This window comes from Mesoplodon densirostris, chromosome 7 (genome assembly GCF_025265405.1).
Source record: "Mesoplodon densirostris isolate mMesDen1 chromosome 7, mMesDen1 primary haplotype, whole genome shotgun sequence".
NCBI classification, from domain to species: Eukaryota; Metazoa; Chordata; class Mammalia; order Artiodactyla; family Ziphiidae; genus Mesoplodon; species Mesoplodon densirostris.
Genome location: NC_082667.1, coordinates 101,437,021 through 101,459,049, shown reverse-complemented (window position 1 = coordinate 101,459,049; position 22,029 = coordinate 101,437,021). Strand labels below are relative to the sequence as shown.

At 35.7% G+C, this 22,029-nt stretch overlaps 1 protein-coding gene across 1 annotated transcript in view; it reads right to left on the bottom strand.

Annotated features, from left to right (window-relative positions):
* The window catches only part of CUL5 (cullin 5), a 99,826-nt gene that overhangs the window by 40,193 nt on the left and 37,604 nt on the right, over window positions 1–22,029 (bottom strand). The window contains exons 4-7 of the mRNA XM_060104282.1: window positions 15,391–15,567; window positions 13,320–13,461; window positions 11,742–11,887; window positions 11,579–11,659 (exon numbers count right to left, since the gene is read on the bottom strand). Of these exons, the coding sequence (XP_059960265.1) occupies window positions 11,579–11,659; window positions 11,742–11,887; window positions 13,320–13,461; window positions 15,391–15,567 (546 nt within the window). The remainder of the gene's footprint in view (window positions 1–11,578; window positions 11,660–11,741; window positions 11,888–13,319; window positions 13,462–15,390; window positions 15,568–22,029) is intronic.

The following is a 22,029-nucleotide window of genomic DNA, read 5'->3' as shown; positions in this document are numbered from 1 at the left end:
ACGACAGTCTCTAGGTCCATTCACGTCTCTACAAATGATCCAATTACATTCCTTTTTATGGCTGAGTAATATTCCATTGTAGACACATACCACATCTTATTTACCTGTTCCTGTTAATGGACATTTAGGTTGCTTCCATGTCCTGGCTATTGTAAATAGTGCTGCTGAGAACACAGGGGAGCATGTGTCTTTTTGAATTATGGTTTTCCCTGGGTATATGCCCAGTAGTGGGATTGCTGGGTCATGATAGTTCTATTTTTAGTTTTTTAAGGAAGCTTCATACTGTTTTCCACTTACATGGCTGTATCAATTTACACTCCTACCAACAGTGCATGAGGGGTCCCTTTTCTCCACACGCTCTCCAGCATTTGTTTGTAGATTTTTTGATGATGGCCATTCTGACCCGTATGAGGTGATACCTCATCGTAGCTTTGATTTGCATTTCTCTACTAATTCATGATGTTAAGCATCTTTCCACATGCCATCTGTATGTTTTTTGGAGAAATTTCTATTTAGGTCTGCCGCCCATTTTTTGATTAGGTCGTTTTTTTGATATTGAGCTGCATGAGCTGCTTGTATATTTTGGAGATTAATCCTTTGTCAGCTTTGTTTGCAAATATGTTCTCCCATTCTGAGGGTTGTCTCTTTGTCTTGTTTATGGCTTCCTTTGCTGTGCAAAAGCTTTTAATTAGGTCCCATTTGTTTATTTTTATTTATTTATTTATTTATTGCGGTACACGGGCCTCTCACTGTTGTGGCCTCTCCCATTGCGGAGCACAGGCTCTGGACGTGCAGGATTAGCGGCCATGGCTCATGGGCCCAGCCACTCCAAGGCATGTGGGATCTTCCCGGACCAGGGCACGAACCCGTATCCCCTGCACCGGCAGGCGGACTCTCAACCACCACGCCACCAGGGAAGCCCCCATTTGTTTATTTTTGTTTTTATTTCCATTACTCTAGGAGGTGGGTCAAAAAAGATCTCACTGCGATTTATGTCAGAGTGTTCTGCCTATGTTTTCCTTTAAGAGTTTTATAGTGCCTGGCTTTACATTTAGGTCTTTAATCCATTTTGAGTTTATTTTTGTGTGTGGTGCTAGGGAATGTTCTAATTTCATTCCTTTACATGTCCAGTTTTCCCAGCACCACTTATTGAAGAAGTTGTCTTTTCTCCATTGTATTATATATTTTTGCCTCCTTTGCCATAGATTAGGTGACCATAGGTGCGTGGGTTTATATCTGGGCTTATATTCTGCTCCATGGATCTATATTTCTGTTTTTGTGCCAGTAACATACTGTCTTGATTACTGTAGCTTTGTAGTATAGTCTGAGGTCAGGGAGCCTGATTCCTCCAGCTCCGTTTTTTGTTCTCAAGATTGCTTTGGCTGTTCAGGGTCTTTTGTGTTTCCACACAAATTGTAAAATTTTTTTGTTCTAGTTCTGTGAAAAATGCCACTGGTAATTTGATAGGGATTGCACTGAATCTGTAGATTGCTTTGGGTAGTATAGTCATTTTCACAATATTAATTCTTCCAATCCAAGAACTTGGTGTATCTCGCCATCTGTTTGTGTCATTTTGGTTTCTTTCATCAGTATCCTACAGTTTTCTGTGTACAGGTCTTTTGCCTCCTTAGGTAGGATCTTGACACTTTTAAAGAATAGTAGCCAGTTATTTTGTAGACTGCCCCAAAAATAGGGATTGTCTAAAATTTTCTCATTAGAATAAGAGTACTAATTTTTGACAAGAATACAACAGAAATGATTTTGTACTCTTCTTAGTATATCATATCAAGGGGTACATAGTATCAATATGTCCTATTACTGGTTACGTTAACCTTGATCACTTGATTAAGATAAGTGTTTTTGGGTTTCTCCATCCTAGTAACTATTTTTCCCTTACCAAATATCTTGAGGAAGATACTCTGAAACTGTCAATTCTACCTCAAACCTTTAGCCACTGATTTTAGTATCCATTAGTGGAGCTTGTCTGCAACTATTAGTGTGATCATACCTAACAGTGATCATCAAGTTCCCTCCACATTTTTAGAGAATTCGTCTCTAAAAATTTGAACATTTTTCATGTTTGATGGCCAGTATTAAGTATATATCTGCATCTTTTTTCCAACGTTTTTCTACCAGATATTTATCATTTTTTGTTCCTCAATTTTTATAAGTTCTTTATATAGTAGAACTTTATACAGTAGGGATATTGGGCTTTTGTCTGTGACATATATTTCAAATACTTTTTCCCAGGTTGTGAGCTGATTTTTAACTTTGCTGATTGTGCTTTTTACAATTACATTTTTGAATTTTTTTTTTCCTTGGTACGCGGGCCTCTCACTGTTGTGGCCTCTCCCGTTGCGGAGCACAGGCTCCGGACGTGCAGGCTCAGCGGCCATGGCTCACGGGCCCAGCCACTCCGCAGCATGTGGGATCTTCCCAGACCACGGCACGAACCCATGTCCCCTGCATCGGCAGGCGGACTCTCAACCACTGCGCCACCAGGGAAGCCCACATTTTTTAATATTTAAAATTATTTTATTTTTATTGAGGTATAATTGCCATATAACATTAGTTTAAGGTGTGCAACATAATAGATAATTGTATACATTGTGAATTAAGTCACCACAATTAAGTCCAGTTAACATACATACATAACTACATAGATAGTTAAAAATTTTATTTTCTTATGATGAGAACTTGTAAGATTGCAATTTTTTTAGTGTATAGTCACATTTGTCAGTCTTTTCTTTTACTGACTCTGAACTCTGAGCCATTAAAAAAAACCCTCTCTCTACGCCAAAGTTAAAGACGAATTCTTCTAATACGTGTATGATTCCATTTTTAACACTTAGATCCCTGATCTATTTGGGGTTTATTTTTCTGAATGGTGTAAAATACAGATTTAAAGATCTTTTTCCAAGTATCTGCTGAGTCATCCCATCACCATTTTTTAAAAAGTCCATCTTTACTGCCACTGATTTGACATCCAACCTTTGTCATATATAATTCTGCACTTTCTCTTCCATTCCACTAGTCCACTATCTATTCATGGGTCAATATCACACTATTTTTTTTAACTCATGTATTTTTATTGAAATCAATTCATAGCCGATTTAAAATATTGTATTACTTTCAGATAGGTGTACAGTTAGTTAGGTATACAGCATAGTGATTCAGTATTTTTGCAGACTATACTCCATTATAGTTATTATAAGGTAATAGATATAATTCCCTGCACTATACAGTATATCCTTGTTGCTTATCTTTTTTTTTTTTTTTTTTTTGCAGTACACAGGCCTCTCACCATTGTGGCCTCTCCCATTGCGGAGCACAGGCTCCAATCGCACAGGCTCAGCGGCCATGGCTCACGGGCCCAGCCGCTCCGCGGCATGTGGGATCTTCCCAGACCTGGGCACGAACCCGCATCCCCTGCATTGGCAGGCAGACTCTCACCCACTGCACCACCAGGGAAGCTCACTTATCTATTTTATATACAGTAGTTTGTATCTGTTAATCCCATACCCCTAATTTATCTCTACCCTCTTCCCTTGCCTCTTTGGTAACCACAAGTTTGCTTTCTATATCTGACTCTGTTTCTGTTTTGCATATTTGTATCATTTAGATTCCACATGTAAGTGATACCATACTGTGCATGTCTTTCTCTGATTTATTTCATTAAGCATAATAATCTCTAGGTCCATCTATGTTGCTGCAAATGGCAATATTTCATTCTTTTTTATGGCTGAGTAATATTCCATTGTGTGTGTGTGTGTGTGTGTGTGTGTACACATACACCCCACATCTTAATCCAATCATCTGTTGATGGGTACCTGGGTGGCTTCCATGTCTTGGCTACTGCAAATAGCACTGCTATGAACATTGGGGTGCATGTACCCTTTCAAATTAAGAGTTTTCGTCTTTTCCGGATATATAACCAGGAGTGGGATTGCTGGATAGTATAGTAACTCTATTTTCAGTTTTTTAAGGAACCTCCATACTGTTCTCCATAGTGGCTGCACTAACTTGCATTCCCAACAACAGTGTACGAGAGTACCCTTTTCTCCACATCCTCTCCAACAGTTGTTATTTGTGAACTTTTTGATGATAGCCATTCTGACAGGTGTAAGGTAGTACATCAGTGTACTTTTGATTTGCATTTCTCTAATAATTAGCAATGTTGAACATCTTTTCATATGCCTTTTAGCCATCTCTATGCCTTCTTTGGAGAAATGTCTATTCAGGTCTTCTGCCCATTTTTTGATTGGGTTGTTTCTTCTTCTGATATTGAGTTTTATGAGCTGTTCCTACATTTTGGATATTAACAAATCCTCGTTAATCCCTGTCGGCTGCATCATTTGCAAATATTTTCTCCCAGATTGTTTTCGTTTTCTTGATGGTTTCCTTCACTGTGCAAAAGCTTTTAAGTTTAATTAGGCCCCATTTGTTTATTTTTGCTTTCATTTCTTTTGCTTTGGGAGACTCATCCAAGAAAATATTGTTACGATTTATGACAAAGTATCCTGAATATATTCTCTTCTAGGAGTTTTATGGTTTCAGGTCTTACATTTATGTTTTTAAATTACTTTGAATTTATTTTGTACATGTGTGAGGGAATGTTCTAATCTCATTGCTTTACACATAGCTATATAGTTTCCCCAGACACCACTTATTGAAGAAAGTGTCGGATTGCTTTGGCAATTCAGGGTCTTTTGTGGTTCCATATAAATTTTAGGATTATTTGTACTAGTTCTGTGAAATATGTCACGGGTATTTTGAATAGGGATTGCAGTAAATCTGTAGATTGCTTTGGGTAGTATGGCCATTTTCAAAATATTAATTCTTCCAATCCATGCAAGCATTGGATATCATTCCTCTTCTTTGAATCACCTTCAATTTCCTTCATCAATGGCTTATAGTTTTCAGAGTATATGCCTTTAATCTCCTTGGTTAAGTTTATTCCTAGGTATTTACATTTTTTTGATGTAATTTTAAATGATATTGGTTTTTACATTCTCTGATATTTCATTATTAGTGTATAGAAATTCAACAGAAATAGAAGTACATTAATCTTGTATTTTGCAACCTTGCTGATTCATTTCTTAGTTCTAACAGTTTTGGGGCGGAGACATTATGGTTCTCTATACAGAGTATCATGTCATCTGCAAACAGTGACAATTTTACCTCTTCCCTTTCAATTTGGATACCTTTTCTTTTTCTTGTCTTACTGCTGTGGCTAGGACTTCCAATACTAGGTTAAATAGAAGCAGCTAGAATGGGCATCCTTATCTTGTTCCTGAATTTAGTGGGTAACCTTTCAGCTTTTCACCATGGAGTACTATGCTCAGGGTTTGCTGTAAATGGCCTTTATGTTCCCTCTATACCCACTTTGATAAGAGTTTTTACTATGAACAGATGTTGAATTTTTTCAAATGCTTTTTCTGCATCTACTGAGATGATACTGTGATTTTTATCTTTCCTTTCTTTAATGTGGTGTATCACATGGATTCGCATATGCTGAACCATCCTTGTGACCCTGAAATAAATCCAATTTGATCAAGGTGTATGATCCCTTTTACATATTGTTGTATTTGATTTGCTAATATTTTGTTGAGGATTTTTGCATTTGTATTCATGAAAGATATTGGCCTCTAATTTTCTTTTCTTGTAGTGTCTTTGTTTGCTATTGGTATTAGGCTTCATAGAATGAATCTGAGTGTTCCCTCCTCTTCAATTGATTTATTTTTTTTATCTCTGTGGTATCAGTTGCTCTTTCTCCTATTTCTTATTTTATTTATTCAGATCCTATCCGTTTTTTCTTTGTGAGCCTGGCTGAAGATTTATCAATTTTGTTTATCTTTTCAAAAAACCAGCTCTTGGTTTTAATAATCTTTTCTTTTGGTTTTTTTAATCTTTTCTTTTTTCTCTATGATCTTTATTATTTCTTTCCTTCTCCTGACTTTAGGCTTTGTTTGCTCTTCTTTTTCTATTTCTTTTAGGCTGTAAGTTACGTTCTTTGAGATTTTTCTTGTTTTTTGAGGAAGGCTTGAAGTTGCTATATGAATGTCCCTCTTAGAACTGCTTTTGCTGCATCCCACAGATTTTGGAAAGCAGTGCTTCCATTTTCATTTGTCCAGAGGTATTTTCTGATTTCCTCTTTGAGTTTCATCATTGACTCACTGGATTTTTAGCAGCATGTTGTTTAGTCTCCACATGTTTGTTATTTTCCCACTTTTCTTTCTATGGTTGATTTCTAGTTTCACACTGTTGTGATTAGAAAAAAAACTCTTGATATAATTTCTATTCTCTTAAATTTGTTAAGTCTTGTTTCGTGACCTAGTATGTGACCTATCCGGGAAAGTGTTCCATGTGCACTTGAAAAGAATGTTTATTCTGCCCTTTTTTTTGGATGGAATGTCCTGTTGACAACAATTAAATCCAACTCATCTATTCTGTCATTCAGGATCTCTGCTGCCTTATTGTCTGTCTGGATGACATGTCCACTGATGTCAGTGGGGTCCTACTATTACTATATTAACTGTCAATTTCTCCCTTTATATCTGTTAGTATTTACTTTATACTTAGGTGTTCCTGGATTGGGTGCACATATGTTAACAAGTATAATATCCTCTTCTTGTATCAATTCCTTTATCATTATATACTGCCCTTCTTTGTCATTCATCACGGGCTTTGTTTTAATTTTTTCTGAAATGAGTATTGCTACTCCTGCTTTCTTGTCGTTTCTGTTTGCATGAAATAACTTATCCCATACCCACTTTCAGTCTGTGTGCTCTTCATCCTAAAGGGAGTCTCTTATAGCCAGCATACTGAAGGGTCTTGTTTTTTAATCCAATTAGCCTCCCTATGTCTTTTTTTTTTTTAATTTTTTATGGCTGTGTTGGGTCTTAGTTGCTGCGCATGGGCTTTCTCTAGTTGCAGTGAGCAGGGGCTACTCTTTGTCGCGGTGTGCGGGCTTCTCATTGCAGTGGCTTCTCTTGTTGCAGAGCATGGGCTCTAGGCACACAGGCTTCAGTAGTTGTGGCAGGTGGGCTCAATAGTTGTGGCTTACAGGCTCAGTAGTTGTGGCACATGGGCTTAGTTGCTCCACAGTATGTGGGATCCTACTGGACCAGAGCTCAAAACCATGTCCCCTGCACCAGCAGGCAGATTATTAACCACTGTGCCACCAGGGAAATCCCATCCCTCCCTATGTCTTTTGATCAGTGCATTTAGTCCACTGACATATAAAGTAATTATTGGTATGTGTTTACTTATGGCCCTTTTATTACCTGTTTTCTAGTTTTTGTAGTTCTTCTCTGTTCATCTTCTTTTTTTCTTCTATTGTAATACCACACCACTTAATTACAGAGAATTTATATAGTATGTTTTATGTCTGGTAGGGCTAGTTCTCTTCAAAGTTTTTATTTTCCAGTGTTTTCCTGGCCATTCTTACATGTTTATTTTTCCACATGAACTTTTTTTTAACTTGTCTAATTTCAATAAAGTTGTTGGTATTTTTATTGGAATTACAGGAAATATATAAATTAATTTAGAGAAGAACTGATATCTGTATCATTTCAAGTCATAGAATTTCAGAATAAGAGATATCTTTCCATTTTTTCAAGTCTACATCTGTGCCTTTGGAGTGTCTAAAACTTTTCCTCTTACAGGTTTCACACATTTCTTACTAGATTTTTCCCAAGTATTTAATTTTCTTTGTTGCTACTATAAGTAAGGTTTGCCCTAACCTTATATCCTCTGTTTATTATTTGTGCATATGAAGACTGATATTTGTATGTTAATTTTATATCCTGCCACTTTCCTGAATTACTTTACTGTTTGAGTTTTATCATCAACTGTGGAGTTTTCCAGACAAAGTACTATCATACCATCTCTAAAATGAGACAGTTTTCCTTTTGGCTTACCCATTCTATGCCTCTAATTGATTTCTGAGTTTAACTGAATGGGCTAATACTTCCAATGTGCTGTTCAATAGAAGTAGAAATATTGGGTGTCCTTGCCTTGTTTATGATCTTCATGGAAATGCCTCTAATGATTCTCCATAAAATAAGATGGCTTTAGGGCTAAGGCAGATAATTCCTGATAATATTCTTAATAAAAGAAAAATAAGTGAGTACTTTCTTAGCATCATAAAATGCATACATCATGCCAGAAAGAAGCATCATGCTTAATGGTGCTTTAGAAGCACCATCTAGAAGCACTCCTATCAAACACTGAAAGAAGACAAGGATCCCCAATATTATTAACATTTTTCTAAAATAAACCATTAACAGATTTAATCAACTGAAGGAAATAAGAGACACTAATATTAGAAAGAAAGATATAATCAGATGTTTAGAATACCCAAAAGAACAAAATAAAACTCTTATAAACAAGGAAGGAATTCAGTAAGCTGCTAAGCATTATATGAACATTACTTGAAATGTATATTTGGCCTTTATTAGGCCTGGCCTCACAATTGGGTACTACTTAGGTGAGACCTGCTCTATTATACAGAACACTGGTCCAGAAATTTGTTTTCCTAGGATATTGAAAAGTAATCAGGTTTAGAAGATTAAGATCAAGACTTACAACATTCAAAAAAGGTAAGTGATAAATCATAATAAATTCCTAATTTTCAGAGAAAACACAAATGTCGAAAATGTACATACTTTAATATTAAATTCTGGTGTGCAACATTGTGTAGCCCCATATGAGCTAATTAGGTAACTGTCTTCCACTAGTAATAGCCTAATAGGTAAGGAGAGATGAAACTATTATCAATAAAGCATTAAGATATAGCATAGCATGTTCTGATGGCTGATAATTCCTGTAAGACAGAATTTAGGGCATTAAGTCTGCTCTGAATAGTTTTCAATTATGGAAGTGACTTTTCTTAGTAACTATTCAAATAATACTGTTCATACTTTATGCATATTAAATTAGAACTCCGGACTTGGTGATTTTTTGGTTTACTGTTCCTTCCATTACAACATACTTCACTTTAACACACCATTTCTCTTTGGAAACAGAAACTGTAAATTAACAAATATATAACAAATATTATGTATATAGTATAATGGCCTTAGCTTAGTAAGGTATATAATACAGTAGTGTATCTGCACTAAGCCTTAAATTCCCAATGTTACAGTTAATTCTATAGTTTTCATGCTTAATGTCTTCTCTGCACCAAATTTTGCTGTACAAACTATTTAGTGGTCACTGATTAATATTAATCTATGTTCTTAAGAGAAAGGAAAGTGATAATCTTTGGAAAAAAAGATGGTAATAATACTGTGGAGGGAGCATGATGGAAGGTTTCTTACTTGCTGATAATTCTTTTTCTGGTAATTTCACAGGTATGTTCACTTTGTGGTAACTCACTTATACTTGAGATTTTTGTACACTTTTCTGTATATGTTATACTTCAATCAAAATAGTTGATTTAAGAAAAATAAGCAGAAAATCAAAACAAACCATACAAACAGACCTCTTACTTCCCCAATAAAGCACAATTTCTTTGCAAGCACATTATATTGCACTTAGGGTCTTTGTTGAAAGAAAACAAAAACTTATCTTTAAACTCTGGAATCATTCAGCTTGTAAGATGTTCACACTTGGTATCCATGGAAGAGCAAATTCACATCTTCTATTTCAAGTTTTTCCCAAAATGTGTGTGTGTATTTTAAAGTAGAAAGGGAGACTTAACTGTTCTATACAAGTTTTCATGTGTATTTGTTTATCTCTACCTTTCTCATTCTCTTTTTCTTGCTCTCTCTTACTCACTGTATTAGTTGGACCTCTATAGTTGAATTTCTTTAAGTTTACTACAAATATGATACAACTAAAATAGAGTATAAGAATAGAAGAACAACTCTATCTTACAAACTTACAACATCCCCATCCAGGTGGTATAGGCCCACCAATCAACTCAAAATATTCAAATCCCTCTAACTAAACTCATCTTTCTCCCTCACTATGAAGATTTATTCTTATACCTGTTCCTCCTGCAGCAGCACAATTCTCCCAAGCCAAAACCTTAGAAACACTGTTAACTCAATTCTCTCCAATATCAGCCCCATTCATATTACCATGTTCCACCTCTGGGAAGTCTGTCTCTACCCTCTTTCTTTCCATTCCCATTGCTATAATCCTACCTGTCACTCCTAATACCTTGCTTGAATTATTGCAAAAGCCTCCCACTTCCTATTCCAAGCTATTCCCCAATCCAATTTTTAAAAATGTATTTATTTGGCTGTGCGGGTCTTAGTTGTGGCATGCAAGATCTTCAGTTGTGGCATGCGTGATCTAGTTCCCTGACCAGGGATCGAACCCAGGCCCCATGCACTGGGAGCACAGAGTCTTAGCCACTGGACCACCAGGGAAGTCCCCCCGACTCCAATTAATCTTTCATACAGACACTAGATTAATTTTTCTGATGGATAAGTTTGAGTGTAGCATTATTTGTTTAAAAAATATTCAATGGCCTCCCTACCTTCTGAATGAAGTTCAAGCCTGGCTTTCAATCTCTATAGAGAACTTCTATAAGCAACCACTAAATCTGCCCCTTCTCTGGCCAATATCAGAGTTATATGAAAGAGGATATATACTGCACATAATAAAAAGCAAAACAAACAAAAAAGGGAAAAAAGATCCAACTCAGTCCAATTTCTGAACAAATAAATATGACTATCACTCAAGATGGAAGAAGCCAAAGAAAAATCAGAAGTAAGAAAAAAAGAAATCCCATCCATAGTTGAAAAATGTCTGGAATGTTACTTCTTTGAATGTGAATCTAAATCTAGTTTGTAGGCTCCAAAGACTGAAAGGAACTGGAAGAAATATTATTGCTATATTTGAGCAATTTCTAAGACTCTATCCAAACTTGATTCTTAAATTCCTTAACAAAGCACAATAAGGTCGTCATCCATGTAAAAGAAAACACCAGAATAGACACTGTAGCATGGCTACTACCTCTGATCATTTCTTTCTTTTAATGAGGAACTTACAACATAAAATAAATAAAAACTATTTAAAAGACTGATGTTCTCTTATCAAGTAATTAATACTTTATCTCACGACAAGAAAAGTTTGAAAACACCCTCCCATAAAAAGAAGAAATATCCCCTAGTAGTAATGGTTTGGTGCTCATTCAGTCAGTGTTTGCAGCCACTATTTTACAGAATGTAATTACCATCAATATTAAGAATCAACTGTATCTCTCAGGATCATACTTTACTTGATACCTGAAAATCCCTAATATGGTTAACTTTAGGTAGGCACAAAACATAACAGAAGGAGATTGATTAAAAATTAAGTACATTAAATATAGAAAAGTCTAGAGCAGGGATGGCAAACAGATTTTATCTTGCACATTAGCTCTGAAGAACAATGAGTTCTGAGTAAGGTGCCTTCTGAAGTTGTACTTTGGTTCACTGGGAACGAATACTAAAATCAATTAGTAATATTGGTCACAGAAGTGAGAAAGGATAAATAATGTTACCTGCTTCATGTATATACCACCCCTGGGCTACTGTACTTCAAATAATCTCAAAGAATAAACAATTACAAAATTACTTACTGCTTCAACAGAGTTACATTCTCGCCTTGTTTCTAAATAACGTAGGGCTCGTTTTTCTTCTTCTTTTAATTTAGCATCTGCCTGTCCAGAAGCAAAATAGCAATCATTTTAAGAAAATCAAGAAAATAGCTCAAATTACCACATACACTAAGTTCTCACTTACATATTTCATATAATTCTGTACACCATTTTGTTGTAAATACGAGGGTGCCTGTGTTCTATAAAATCTCTCTGTTGAATCCAAGTATGCCTTCTCAAAATTGTCCCTATAAATTTGAAGCTTATCCTCTGGATTAGAACAAAGGTTAACTGAAAAACAGAAAATAAAATTTTACTCTAATTATGATTCAAATCAGTATTTTGAGTACAGTAAATGAAATAACAAATATTGAGGAGTCATGTTCAAGGAACTGTGACAATGCTCAAGAGAACATAAAGCCATGAAAGACAAAATCCTTCTCTATAAGAAACTTAAAAAGATAACAGTACAGAGTAGTAAAGTGACAAATAGTATAGATAACATGAACTATTTTATTTTTGAATAGGAAAGAGACTGATTTCAAAGTGGATGATCAAGAAACCATTCACAGAAAAGATGGGATTTGAATTGAGTCTTTAGGAACAAAGTAGGATTTACACTGATTAGTCAAGGAAGTAAATATTCAGAAGTAGAACAACACAAGATCAAATCGAGGTATAACAATGAGTTTGTCTGCGTGGATTGTAAGTTTAATAGAAGATAAGGTAGCACAGTAAGTTAGGAATGGTTATGGAGAACCCCAAATCTCTGGCTAAGTAACCTGAATTTAGCATGGCCTACCACTAAGTGGGTAAGAAAAACACCAATAAAATTATACTTAAAAATTAATCTTGTGAAAGTATAAGGGCTAAATAATAGCAATAACATCACTATAAGAAGACTGTTTGAAAAGTCTAGAAGTAGAAGTCAAAGAAGTCTTAACTGGTGGCAGTTGAAATAAAAAGGAATAAATTTCAGGGACACGGCTCATTAAAATCTAGACTTGATACCTAAAGAAACACAATGGCAATGGAGAAAGCAAGTCAAAGATCAATAAAGGTTCATTTATATAAAACTTTCTTATCGGCAACTATTTTGCGTCAGGCATTCTATGTTCAGTAAAGATGCGTTCTATGTTCAGTAAAGATATAGTGTCAAGAACATAGTTAAATACACTGAGGTATTATGAGAGGGAAGCACAGGTACTATGAAGCACCTAACCTACTCTGGGAATTAGGAAAGGCCTCCACGAGGAAACAGAGAATGAGGATGAGTTAGCAAATAAAAGAGGAGGAAAGGTATTCTGGTCAGAGGAAACAGCACATTTGATTGAATGAAAAATGAGAGTATCACTATCAGACACTGAAAAGTTTAGAAATTCCAGAATGTACACATGGAATAAACTGATGTCCTAAAAATATAAGTGCAAAACCAGTTACCTTTCATAAGCTAGAGACTCAAATCTACATTTCTCTAATATAGGTTGCTAAAAAGATTCACTAGCCAAGAAATGAGTGAAATGGAGAAAATAAATATTAACCACACGAATATGAACTTTTGTAGTTTTCATTAAAACAGAATATCTTTTATGTACTCTTAATTTCACGTGGCACTAAAAGTAGATGTGACTATATTCTAATAAACATAACTTTGAGACTATTATTCTATAATTGTCTTAATTTCCATGAAAAGGAAATCTGATCATAAAGGTTCAGAACATACCATAGGATTCTCTTACTCCAATGACAAGCTGAGAATCAAAAGCTTCTCCTAATCTTTCAGCATGTACCAGCTTCATTGCACTATCTTGAAGTCTGTTTTTTATATTTGAAAAGATTGACTCATTCCATGTATCAAGCATAAGCTAGGAAAAAAAGAAGAAAATATGCCATCATTTCAATTATTAATATAACAAGTACCATAAATACACACAAAAAAATTTAAGTACAAATGCTAAAAAAGGAAATAAAATTCTTAGACCTACATTCACTTGAATACTATAGGAAAGCAACTATTTATTTATTTATTTATTTATTTATTTATTTATTTATTTATTCATTCATTCATTCATTCATTCATTCATTTATTTATTGGCTCCTTTGGGTCTTTGTTGCCAGGCGCAGGCTTTCTCTAGTTGTGGTGAGCGGGTATTACTCTTCATTGCGGTGTGTGGGCTTCTCGTTGTGGTGGCTTCTCTTGTTGCGGAGCACGGGCTGGGCGCACTGGGCTTCAGTAGTTGCAGCATGCGGGCTCAGTAGTTGCGGCACTCAGGCCCTAGAGCACAAGGGCTTCAGTAGTTGCAGTGCATGGGCTCAGCAGTTGTGGCACGTGAGCTCTAGGGTGTGCAGGATTCAGTAGTTGTGGGACGCAGACTCAGTAGTTTTGGCTTGTGGGCTCTAGAGTGCAGTCTCAGTAGTCGTAGTGCAAGGGCTTAGTTGCTCTGCGGCAGGTGGGATTCTCCCGGACCAGGGATCAACCCGTGTCCCCTGCACTGGCAGGTGGATTCTTAAGCACCGCGCCACCAAGGAAGTCCCAGGAAAGCAGTATATTTAAATTTGGTAACTATCATGTGGTAAATACTGACAAAAGAACAAGTGTTTCAGAATCAAACACAACTGGATTTGAATTCCAGCTGTTACTTATCTGCCTGCTTTCTCATCTGTAAAATAGTGAAAATAACAGTACAAATTTCAAGTGCTTGTGTAAAAATTAAATATCGTAATACATGGAAAATGTTACTTTCTCTATAGCTCCAAGGTTGTATTTCAGAGATACTGATATGTGTTTGGGATGGTCATATGCATGTTTGTACAAATATATGATAAATGTGAAAAGGACCAAATGAAAATATGTTTGATAATGAATCTCAAAAAGAAAAGAATATACAAATCCACCCTATGGATGTTCTGTTTAAATGATGAAAATGGAATATACATATTCATGAGTATGCTGTCAGCATTAGTACAAATTTTAAGGCTGGGAAGGGGCAACAAGGTCCAAGACACTATTTAAATGCCTGAGCTGATTGCTAGAACCATCACAGCAAGCAGTGAGTTGTTCAAAGTTCAAATGGCATTTTTTACTTTTCACATCTGTGGTTCCATTTGATTCTTACAAGTAGAAATATGTGTGTGTGTGTGTGTGTGTGTGTATATTTATGAATATGAAAAATGAGGACAGCAAGGTTAGGGCATTATTGACTGAAGAACTGAAAGGGAAACCTGGGACTCTTCAATTTTAGAGCTGAGTTCTTTCCATTAATTCATGAGTTGTTACTGGGCACAGAGCTTTTAACTAGAAACTATGCAAAATATGAAAATAAACATGGTACATACTGAGTTTATAATAACTAGAATTAAGTAAAAAAATGATAAAGATGACAGCAGTTTAGCCACAATTAAACACAAAGATACCAAAAGGTAACCTAATAAGAAAAGACTTTTTGAACAGAAAAAAAGTAATGAAATTTATAGAAAGGTAAAAGTACAGAGAAACAATAATGAAATAAAATTATGAAGATAAAACTAGGAAAAGGAGAAAGTGAAAAGGAAAAGCAAACGAGGTAATGTTTGAAGACACAGATTTACAGCTTAAGATCACATAAAAGAAGAAAGAGAACTGAAGCTAAAAAAAGATGAAAGAAAACTAATATTATTCAATAAAACCCAGTAAAAGCTGAAAAGGAATTTATATGTGAAGTAGAAAAACTCATTTCAGTGTAAATTGCTTTCAAAAGTCTTCAACTCACCCTATTTCTGAAGAACATAAGGGAAAAATGGGAAAACTAACTTACCTTTCGAACAATACTGTCTTCTACATTTGATTTTTTATTGCTGCCCTGTTTACCCATTAAAGTAATCTCTAGTTGACAGAAAGGCTTCGGTAAAATATCACACTGTGTAAAGAATTTTCGCCATTCAACAATATAAGCTTTTAGCAAAGCTGTATCATCTTGATGGCTCAGTACTCGCTGAAAAAAAAAGAATCATACCAATTTTAAATAAACGCAGGTGCTCACAGAATAATGGAACATATTCATGCCATAAATTTAAAATATTTTATTTACTGTATAACCTATATTATACCCAAAAGAAATTAAAACATATATATATATCAAAGAGAAATTAAAACTTGTTCACATAGCCTTACTGTAATGAACATTTCACAATATATACATATATCAAATCATCATGTTGTACACCTGAAACCAATAAAATGTTATATGTCGATTATACTTCAATGAAAAAACCCCCTATATCCTTTAGCTATTACCTTCCTACCTTCCTCCCTTCCTAGTTCCCCCCCTCCCCGCCCAGCCCTAAGCAACCACTAATCTGTTTTCTGTGTCTACGTATTTGCCTATTCTGGACTTGCATATGAATGAGATTACATAATATGTAGACTTTTATGACTGACTCCTTTTATATGGCATAGTTTTTCAGGGCTTGTCCAAGTTGTAGTATATGTCAGTACTTTATTCTGTTTTACTGCTAAATACTATTCCATTTTATGGACATACCACACTTTTTTTATCTGTTTGTCCACTGATGAACATTTGGGTCATTTCCACCTTTGGCTATCATGAATAATGCTGCTATAAACGTCTGTGTACCAAAAAAAAAAAACAAAAAAACAAAAACCACAAAAAACTTGTGCACACTCACCAAGAAGGGGACGCAAATAACTAAAATCAAAGATGAAGGAGGAGACATTACAACTGATACCACAGATATACAAAGGATCATGAGAGACTACTACAAACAATTAAACACCAACAAATCTGACAACCTATAAGAAATGGATAAATTCCTGGAAACATATAATCGACAAAACTTAATGGTGAGGAAAAAAAAATCTGATAGACAGATTACTGGTAAGTTATCAAGACTGAATTCATAATCAAAAAATTCCCAACAAATGAAAGTCCAGGATCAGATGGCTTCACTGGTGAATCTTACCAAACATTTAAAGCAGAACTAATACCAACCCTTCTTAAACTCTTCCAAAAAACAGGGAACACTTCCAAACTCATTTTATAAGGTTAGCATTACCCTGATACCAAAATCAGACAAAGACGCCACAAAAAAAGAAAATTACAAGCCAGAATCCCTAATGAATGCAGCTGCAAAAATTCTGAAAAAAATACTAGCAAGTCAAATTCTACAGCACAATAAAAGGATCATACACCATGATCAAGTGGGATTTACTCCAGGGATGCAAGGATGGGTCAACATTCACTAATTAATCAGTGTGAAACACCACATTAACAGAATGACTAAAAATCATATGATCATCTCAATAGATGCAGAAAAAGGATTTGACAAAATGCAATATCTATTTATGATTAAGAACTCTCAAAAATGTAGGTATAGAGGGAATGTATCCCAATGTAATAATGGCCATATATGACAAGCTCACAGCTAATATCGTATTCAATGGTGAAAAGCTGAAACGTTTTCTTCTAAGATGTGGAATAAGACAAGGATGCCTACTCTCACCACTCCTATTCAAAACAGTACTTGAAATCTTGTCCAGAGCAATTAGGCAAGAAAAAGAAATAAAAGGCACCCAAATTGGAAAGAAAGGAATAAAACTGTCACTATTTGCAGATGACATGATATTATATACAGAAAAACACTAAAGACTCCACCAAAAAATAACAAATGAATTAAGTGAAGTTGCAGAATAGAAAAATCAATATACAAAAATCTGTTGAGTTTCTATACACTAATAACAAACTACCAAAAAGAGAAATTAGGGGGAAAGAATCCTGTTTAAAATCACATCAAAAAGAATAAAATACCTAAAAATAAATTTAACTATGGAGGTGAAAGACCTACACTGAAACACTGATGAAAGAAACTGAATAAGACACAAATAAGTGAAAAGATATTCTGTGCTCACAGACTGTTACAATGCTATTGTTAAAATGTCCACACTGGGACTTCCCTGGTGGTCCAGTGGGTAAGACTCCACACTCCCAGTGCAGGGGGCCCAGGTTTGATCCCTGGTCGGGGAACTAGATCCCACATGTATGCCACAACTAAGAGTTTGCATGCTGCAACTAAGAAGTCCACACGTCGCAACGAAGATCCCGCATGCCGAAACTAAGATCCAGGGCAGCCAAAATTAAAATAAATAAATAAATAAATAAAATGTTCACACTACTCAAAGTAGTACAGATTCAGTGCAGTCCCTATCAAAATTCCAATGGCATTTTTCACAGAAATAGAACCAAGAATCCTAAAATTTGTATGGAAACATAAAAGACCCTGCATAGCCAAAGCAGTCTTGAGAAATAAGAACAAAGCTGGAGGCATCACGCTTCCTGATTTCAAATTACATTACAAAGCTAGTCATCAAAACAGTATGGTATTGGCATAAAAACAGACCAAACAGATCAGCGGAACAAAACAGAAAGCTCAGAAATAAACCCACGCATATTTGGTCAATTAGTTTATGACAGAGGAGGCAAAATATATGTGGGGAAAGAACAGTCTCTTCAATAAATGGTGTTAGGAAAACTGGAGAGCCACATGCAAAAGAATGAAACTAGACCACTATCTTATAAAAATTAACTCAAAATGAATTAGAGACTTGAACATCAGACCTGAAACCATAAAACTTCTAAAAGAAAACATAGGTAGCAAATTCCTTGACACCAGTCTTGGTGATGATCTTTTGGATTTGACACCAAAAGCAAAGGTACAAAAGCAAAAATAAACAAATGGGACTACCTCAAACTAAAAAGCTTCTGCACATCAAGCGAAACCATTAACAAAACAAAAGGCAACCTATGGGAGAAAATATTTGCAAATCATATATCTGATGTGGGGTTAATATGCAAAGTATATATAAAGAACTCACACAACTCAATAGCAAAAATTCTGATTAAAAATGAACAGAGGGACTTCCCTAGTGGCACAGTGGTTAAGAATCCACCTGCCAATGCAGGGGACATGGGTTTGATCCTTGGTCTGGGAAGAACCCACATGCCGTGGAGCAACTAAGCCCCTGTGCCACAACTACTGAGCCTGCACTCTAGAGCCCATGAGCCACAACTACGGAGCCCGCACGCCTAAAGCCAATGCTCCACAACAAGAGAAGCCACTGCAATGAGAAGCCCGAGCACCACAGTGAAAAGCAGCCCCTGCTCACCACATCTAGAGAAAGCCTGTGCTCAGCAACGAAGACACAACGCAGCCAAAATAAATAAATAAATAAACTAATTTTTTAAAAAATGAGCAGAGGATCTGAATAGGCATTTTCCCAAAGACACAGAGATGGCCAACAGGTACATGAAAAGATGCTCAACATCACTAATCACCAGAAAAATGCAAGTCAAAACCACAAGAAGATATCACCCCATCCCTGTTAGAATGGCTATTATCAAAAAGACAACAAATAAGTGTTGTTGAGGATGTGGAGAAAGGAAACCCTTGTACATTGTTGGTGGGAATGTATATTGGTGCAGCCACTATGGAAAACAGCATGGGATTCCTCAAAAAATTAAAAACAGAATTATCACATTTTCCAGCAATTCCACTTCTTGGTATCCATCCAAAGAAAACAAAAACACTAATTCAAAATGATATATGTACCCCCATGTTCACTTCAGCATTATCTACAACAGCCAAGACATGGAAACAACCTAAATGTCCAACAATGGATGAACTGATAAAGAAAATGTGGTATATAGACACAATAGAATATCATTTAGCCATACAAGAGAATGAAATCTTGCCATCTGTGACAACATGGATGGATACCTTGAGAGCATTACGCTTAGTGAAATAAGTCAGAGAAAGACAAATAAATACCTTATGATCTCACTTACATGTGGAATCAAAAACCAAACCCCCAAAAACCCAAAAAACCCAACAAAAAAAAAACCCCAAGCTTACAGATACAGAGAACAGATTGGTGATTGCCAGGCAGGGGGATGGGGAGGAGAGGGATCAAAATGGGTGAAGGGGGTCAAAAGGTACAAACTTCCGGTTATAAAAATAAATTAGGGGGACTTCCCTGGTGGCACAGTGGTTAAGAATCCACCCTCCAACGCAGGAGACACGGGTTCGAGCCCTGGTCCGGGAAGATCCCACATGCCACAGAGTAACTAAGCCCATGTGCCACAACTACTGAGCCTGAGCTCTAGAGCCCACAAGCCACAACTACTGAGCCTGCATGCCACAATTACTGAAGCCCGCGTGCCTAGAGCCCGTGCTCTACAACAAGAGAAGCTACCGCAATGAGAAGCCCATGCACCGCAACAAAGAGTAGCCCTTGCTCTCCGCAGCTAGAGAAAAGCCCACGCGCAGCAATGAAGACCCAATGCAGCCAAAAATTAATTAATTAATTAATTAAAAAAATTAAAAAGTCACAGAGGTGTAATGTACAGCATGGTGACTACAGTTAATATTATTGTAGTACACATTTGAAAGCTGCTAAGAAGAGTAAATCTTAAAAGTTCTCATCACAAGAAAAAAAATTTGTAACTACGTATGGTGACGGATGTGAAAGTAGACTTACTGTGGTGATCAATTTTGCAATATATACAAATATTGAATCATTATGTTGTACACCTGAAACTAGTATAATGTTATGTGTCAATTATACCTAAAACAAAACCTGTGCACAAATGTTCATAGCAGCATTATTCAAAACAGACAAAAAGCAGTGAGAACCCAATGTCTATCAATGACAAATAGGTAAACAAAATACAGCATAGTCATACAACGGAATATTATTCTGCCATAAGAAGGAATGAAATAGTGCTAAATGCTACAATATAGATGAACCTTGAAAACATTATCCCAAGTGAAAGAAGTCAGTCATAAAAGGCCACATATTGTAGGATTCCATTTATAGGAAATGTCCAGAATAAACAAATCCATAGGGACAGAAAGTAGATTAGTGTTTGCCAAAGTGGGGGGGAGGGGGGTCATGCGGAAGTAACTGCTAATGGGTACAGAGTTTCTATATGGGCTGATGAAAATGTTCTAAAATTAGTGGGTGATAGCTGTACAACTTTATGAATATACTAAAACACACAGAATTATACACTTTTTTAAAGCGTGAATTTTGGTATGTAAATTATTTCTCTCTTTTTTTTTTTTTTTTTTAAAGATCCTAGTCTATTTCTTCACCACTGGACTTTAGCTGGTCCTGTGACTAACTCTGACCAACAAAATGTTGTAGATGTGACATTGTGAGACTTCTGAGCCAAGACCTGAAGAGATTTGCAAGATTACACTATCACACCTCAAAGACTGGTTTCCTTGAGAACAAGAAACCATGTGAGGGGGAAAAAGCCCCAGAGGGAAGCCAGGATAGTACCAAACACCAGGAATATGAGAAAAGCTCTCTTAGACCATCCAGTCCCTGCAGAGCCTTACTGCTGCCATATTAATAAGCTCAGGCAAAATCGGGTGAGCCTAGCCCAAACTGGTAAGCCACAGAATTATGTATTGGGTTGGCCAAAAAGTTTGTTCAGGTTTTTCCATATGTTGTTACAGGAAACCCGAACGAGCTTTTTGGCCAACCCAATACAAATAGAAGGGTTACGTTAATCTTAAAAACAAAACAAACAAAACAAAAACACAAGAAAAAAATTCAATATCCTAATAACTTTCCAAGCATTGCATATTTATTTTTATTTCTTTTTGTCATTTTAAATAATGCTATAATAAACATTTTAATGCTGACTGTCCTATTTGGGAGATTTGGTCCTTCCTAACAGGATAAACTCAATTAGTCTAGTAATTGACTAGTAAACTCACGAAGCTAGATCTTCTTAAAAGTTTTTAAATGTTTTAAAATTATACACCCATGTCTGGCACTGCCAGTCCTGCAATTTAACTGCTCTGAATTAGTGGCACTAAATCCCATCCTCGAGTTCTTGCTAAGGTCTACATTCCAAACTTTCCTGGATCGTTCCAAACATCATTCCAAACCCTGAACATACTTTGTTTTCTAGTGTGAAGTATATTTCTAAATATTTCTAAGATGATTCTTTATGAGCCCATTTCCAGAAACTAAGGAATAATGCTCTATCAATTTGAAATAAACATAATTTATCTTCACCAAAAGTCATAAATAGATAAGCTGATATGCTTTCCACCAATGCAAGCAGAAACTATTTTCCTAAATCAGTTCTAGAAAATGTATGTTTTGATTAAACTGTGATATTGAAACATTTAATTTTTCTAAGCAAACCTGGTGATTTATTTTCATTAAAAGATAATTTCCTAAAAAGAAAGATAATTTCCTTATAAAACTCTAATTTTAAAAAAATCATTGACCAAGACAGCAGAATTAACGGTGTCATCAATAAAACATTTCATTTTGTAAGTAATATCCTATGCGAGATCATTCTTATTTTATCATGGTAGTGGCTACTAACAGAATTAAATATATACCAAGCATATTCAAT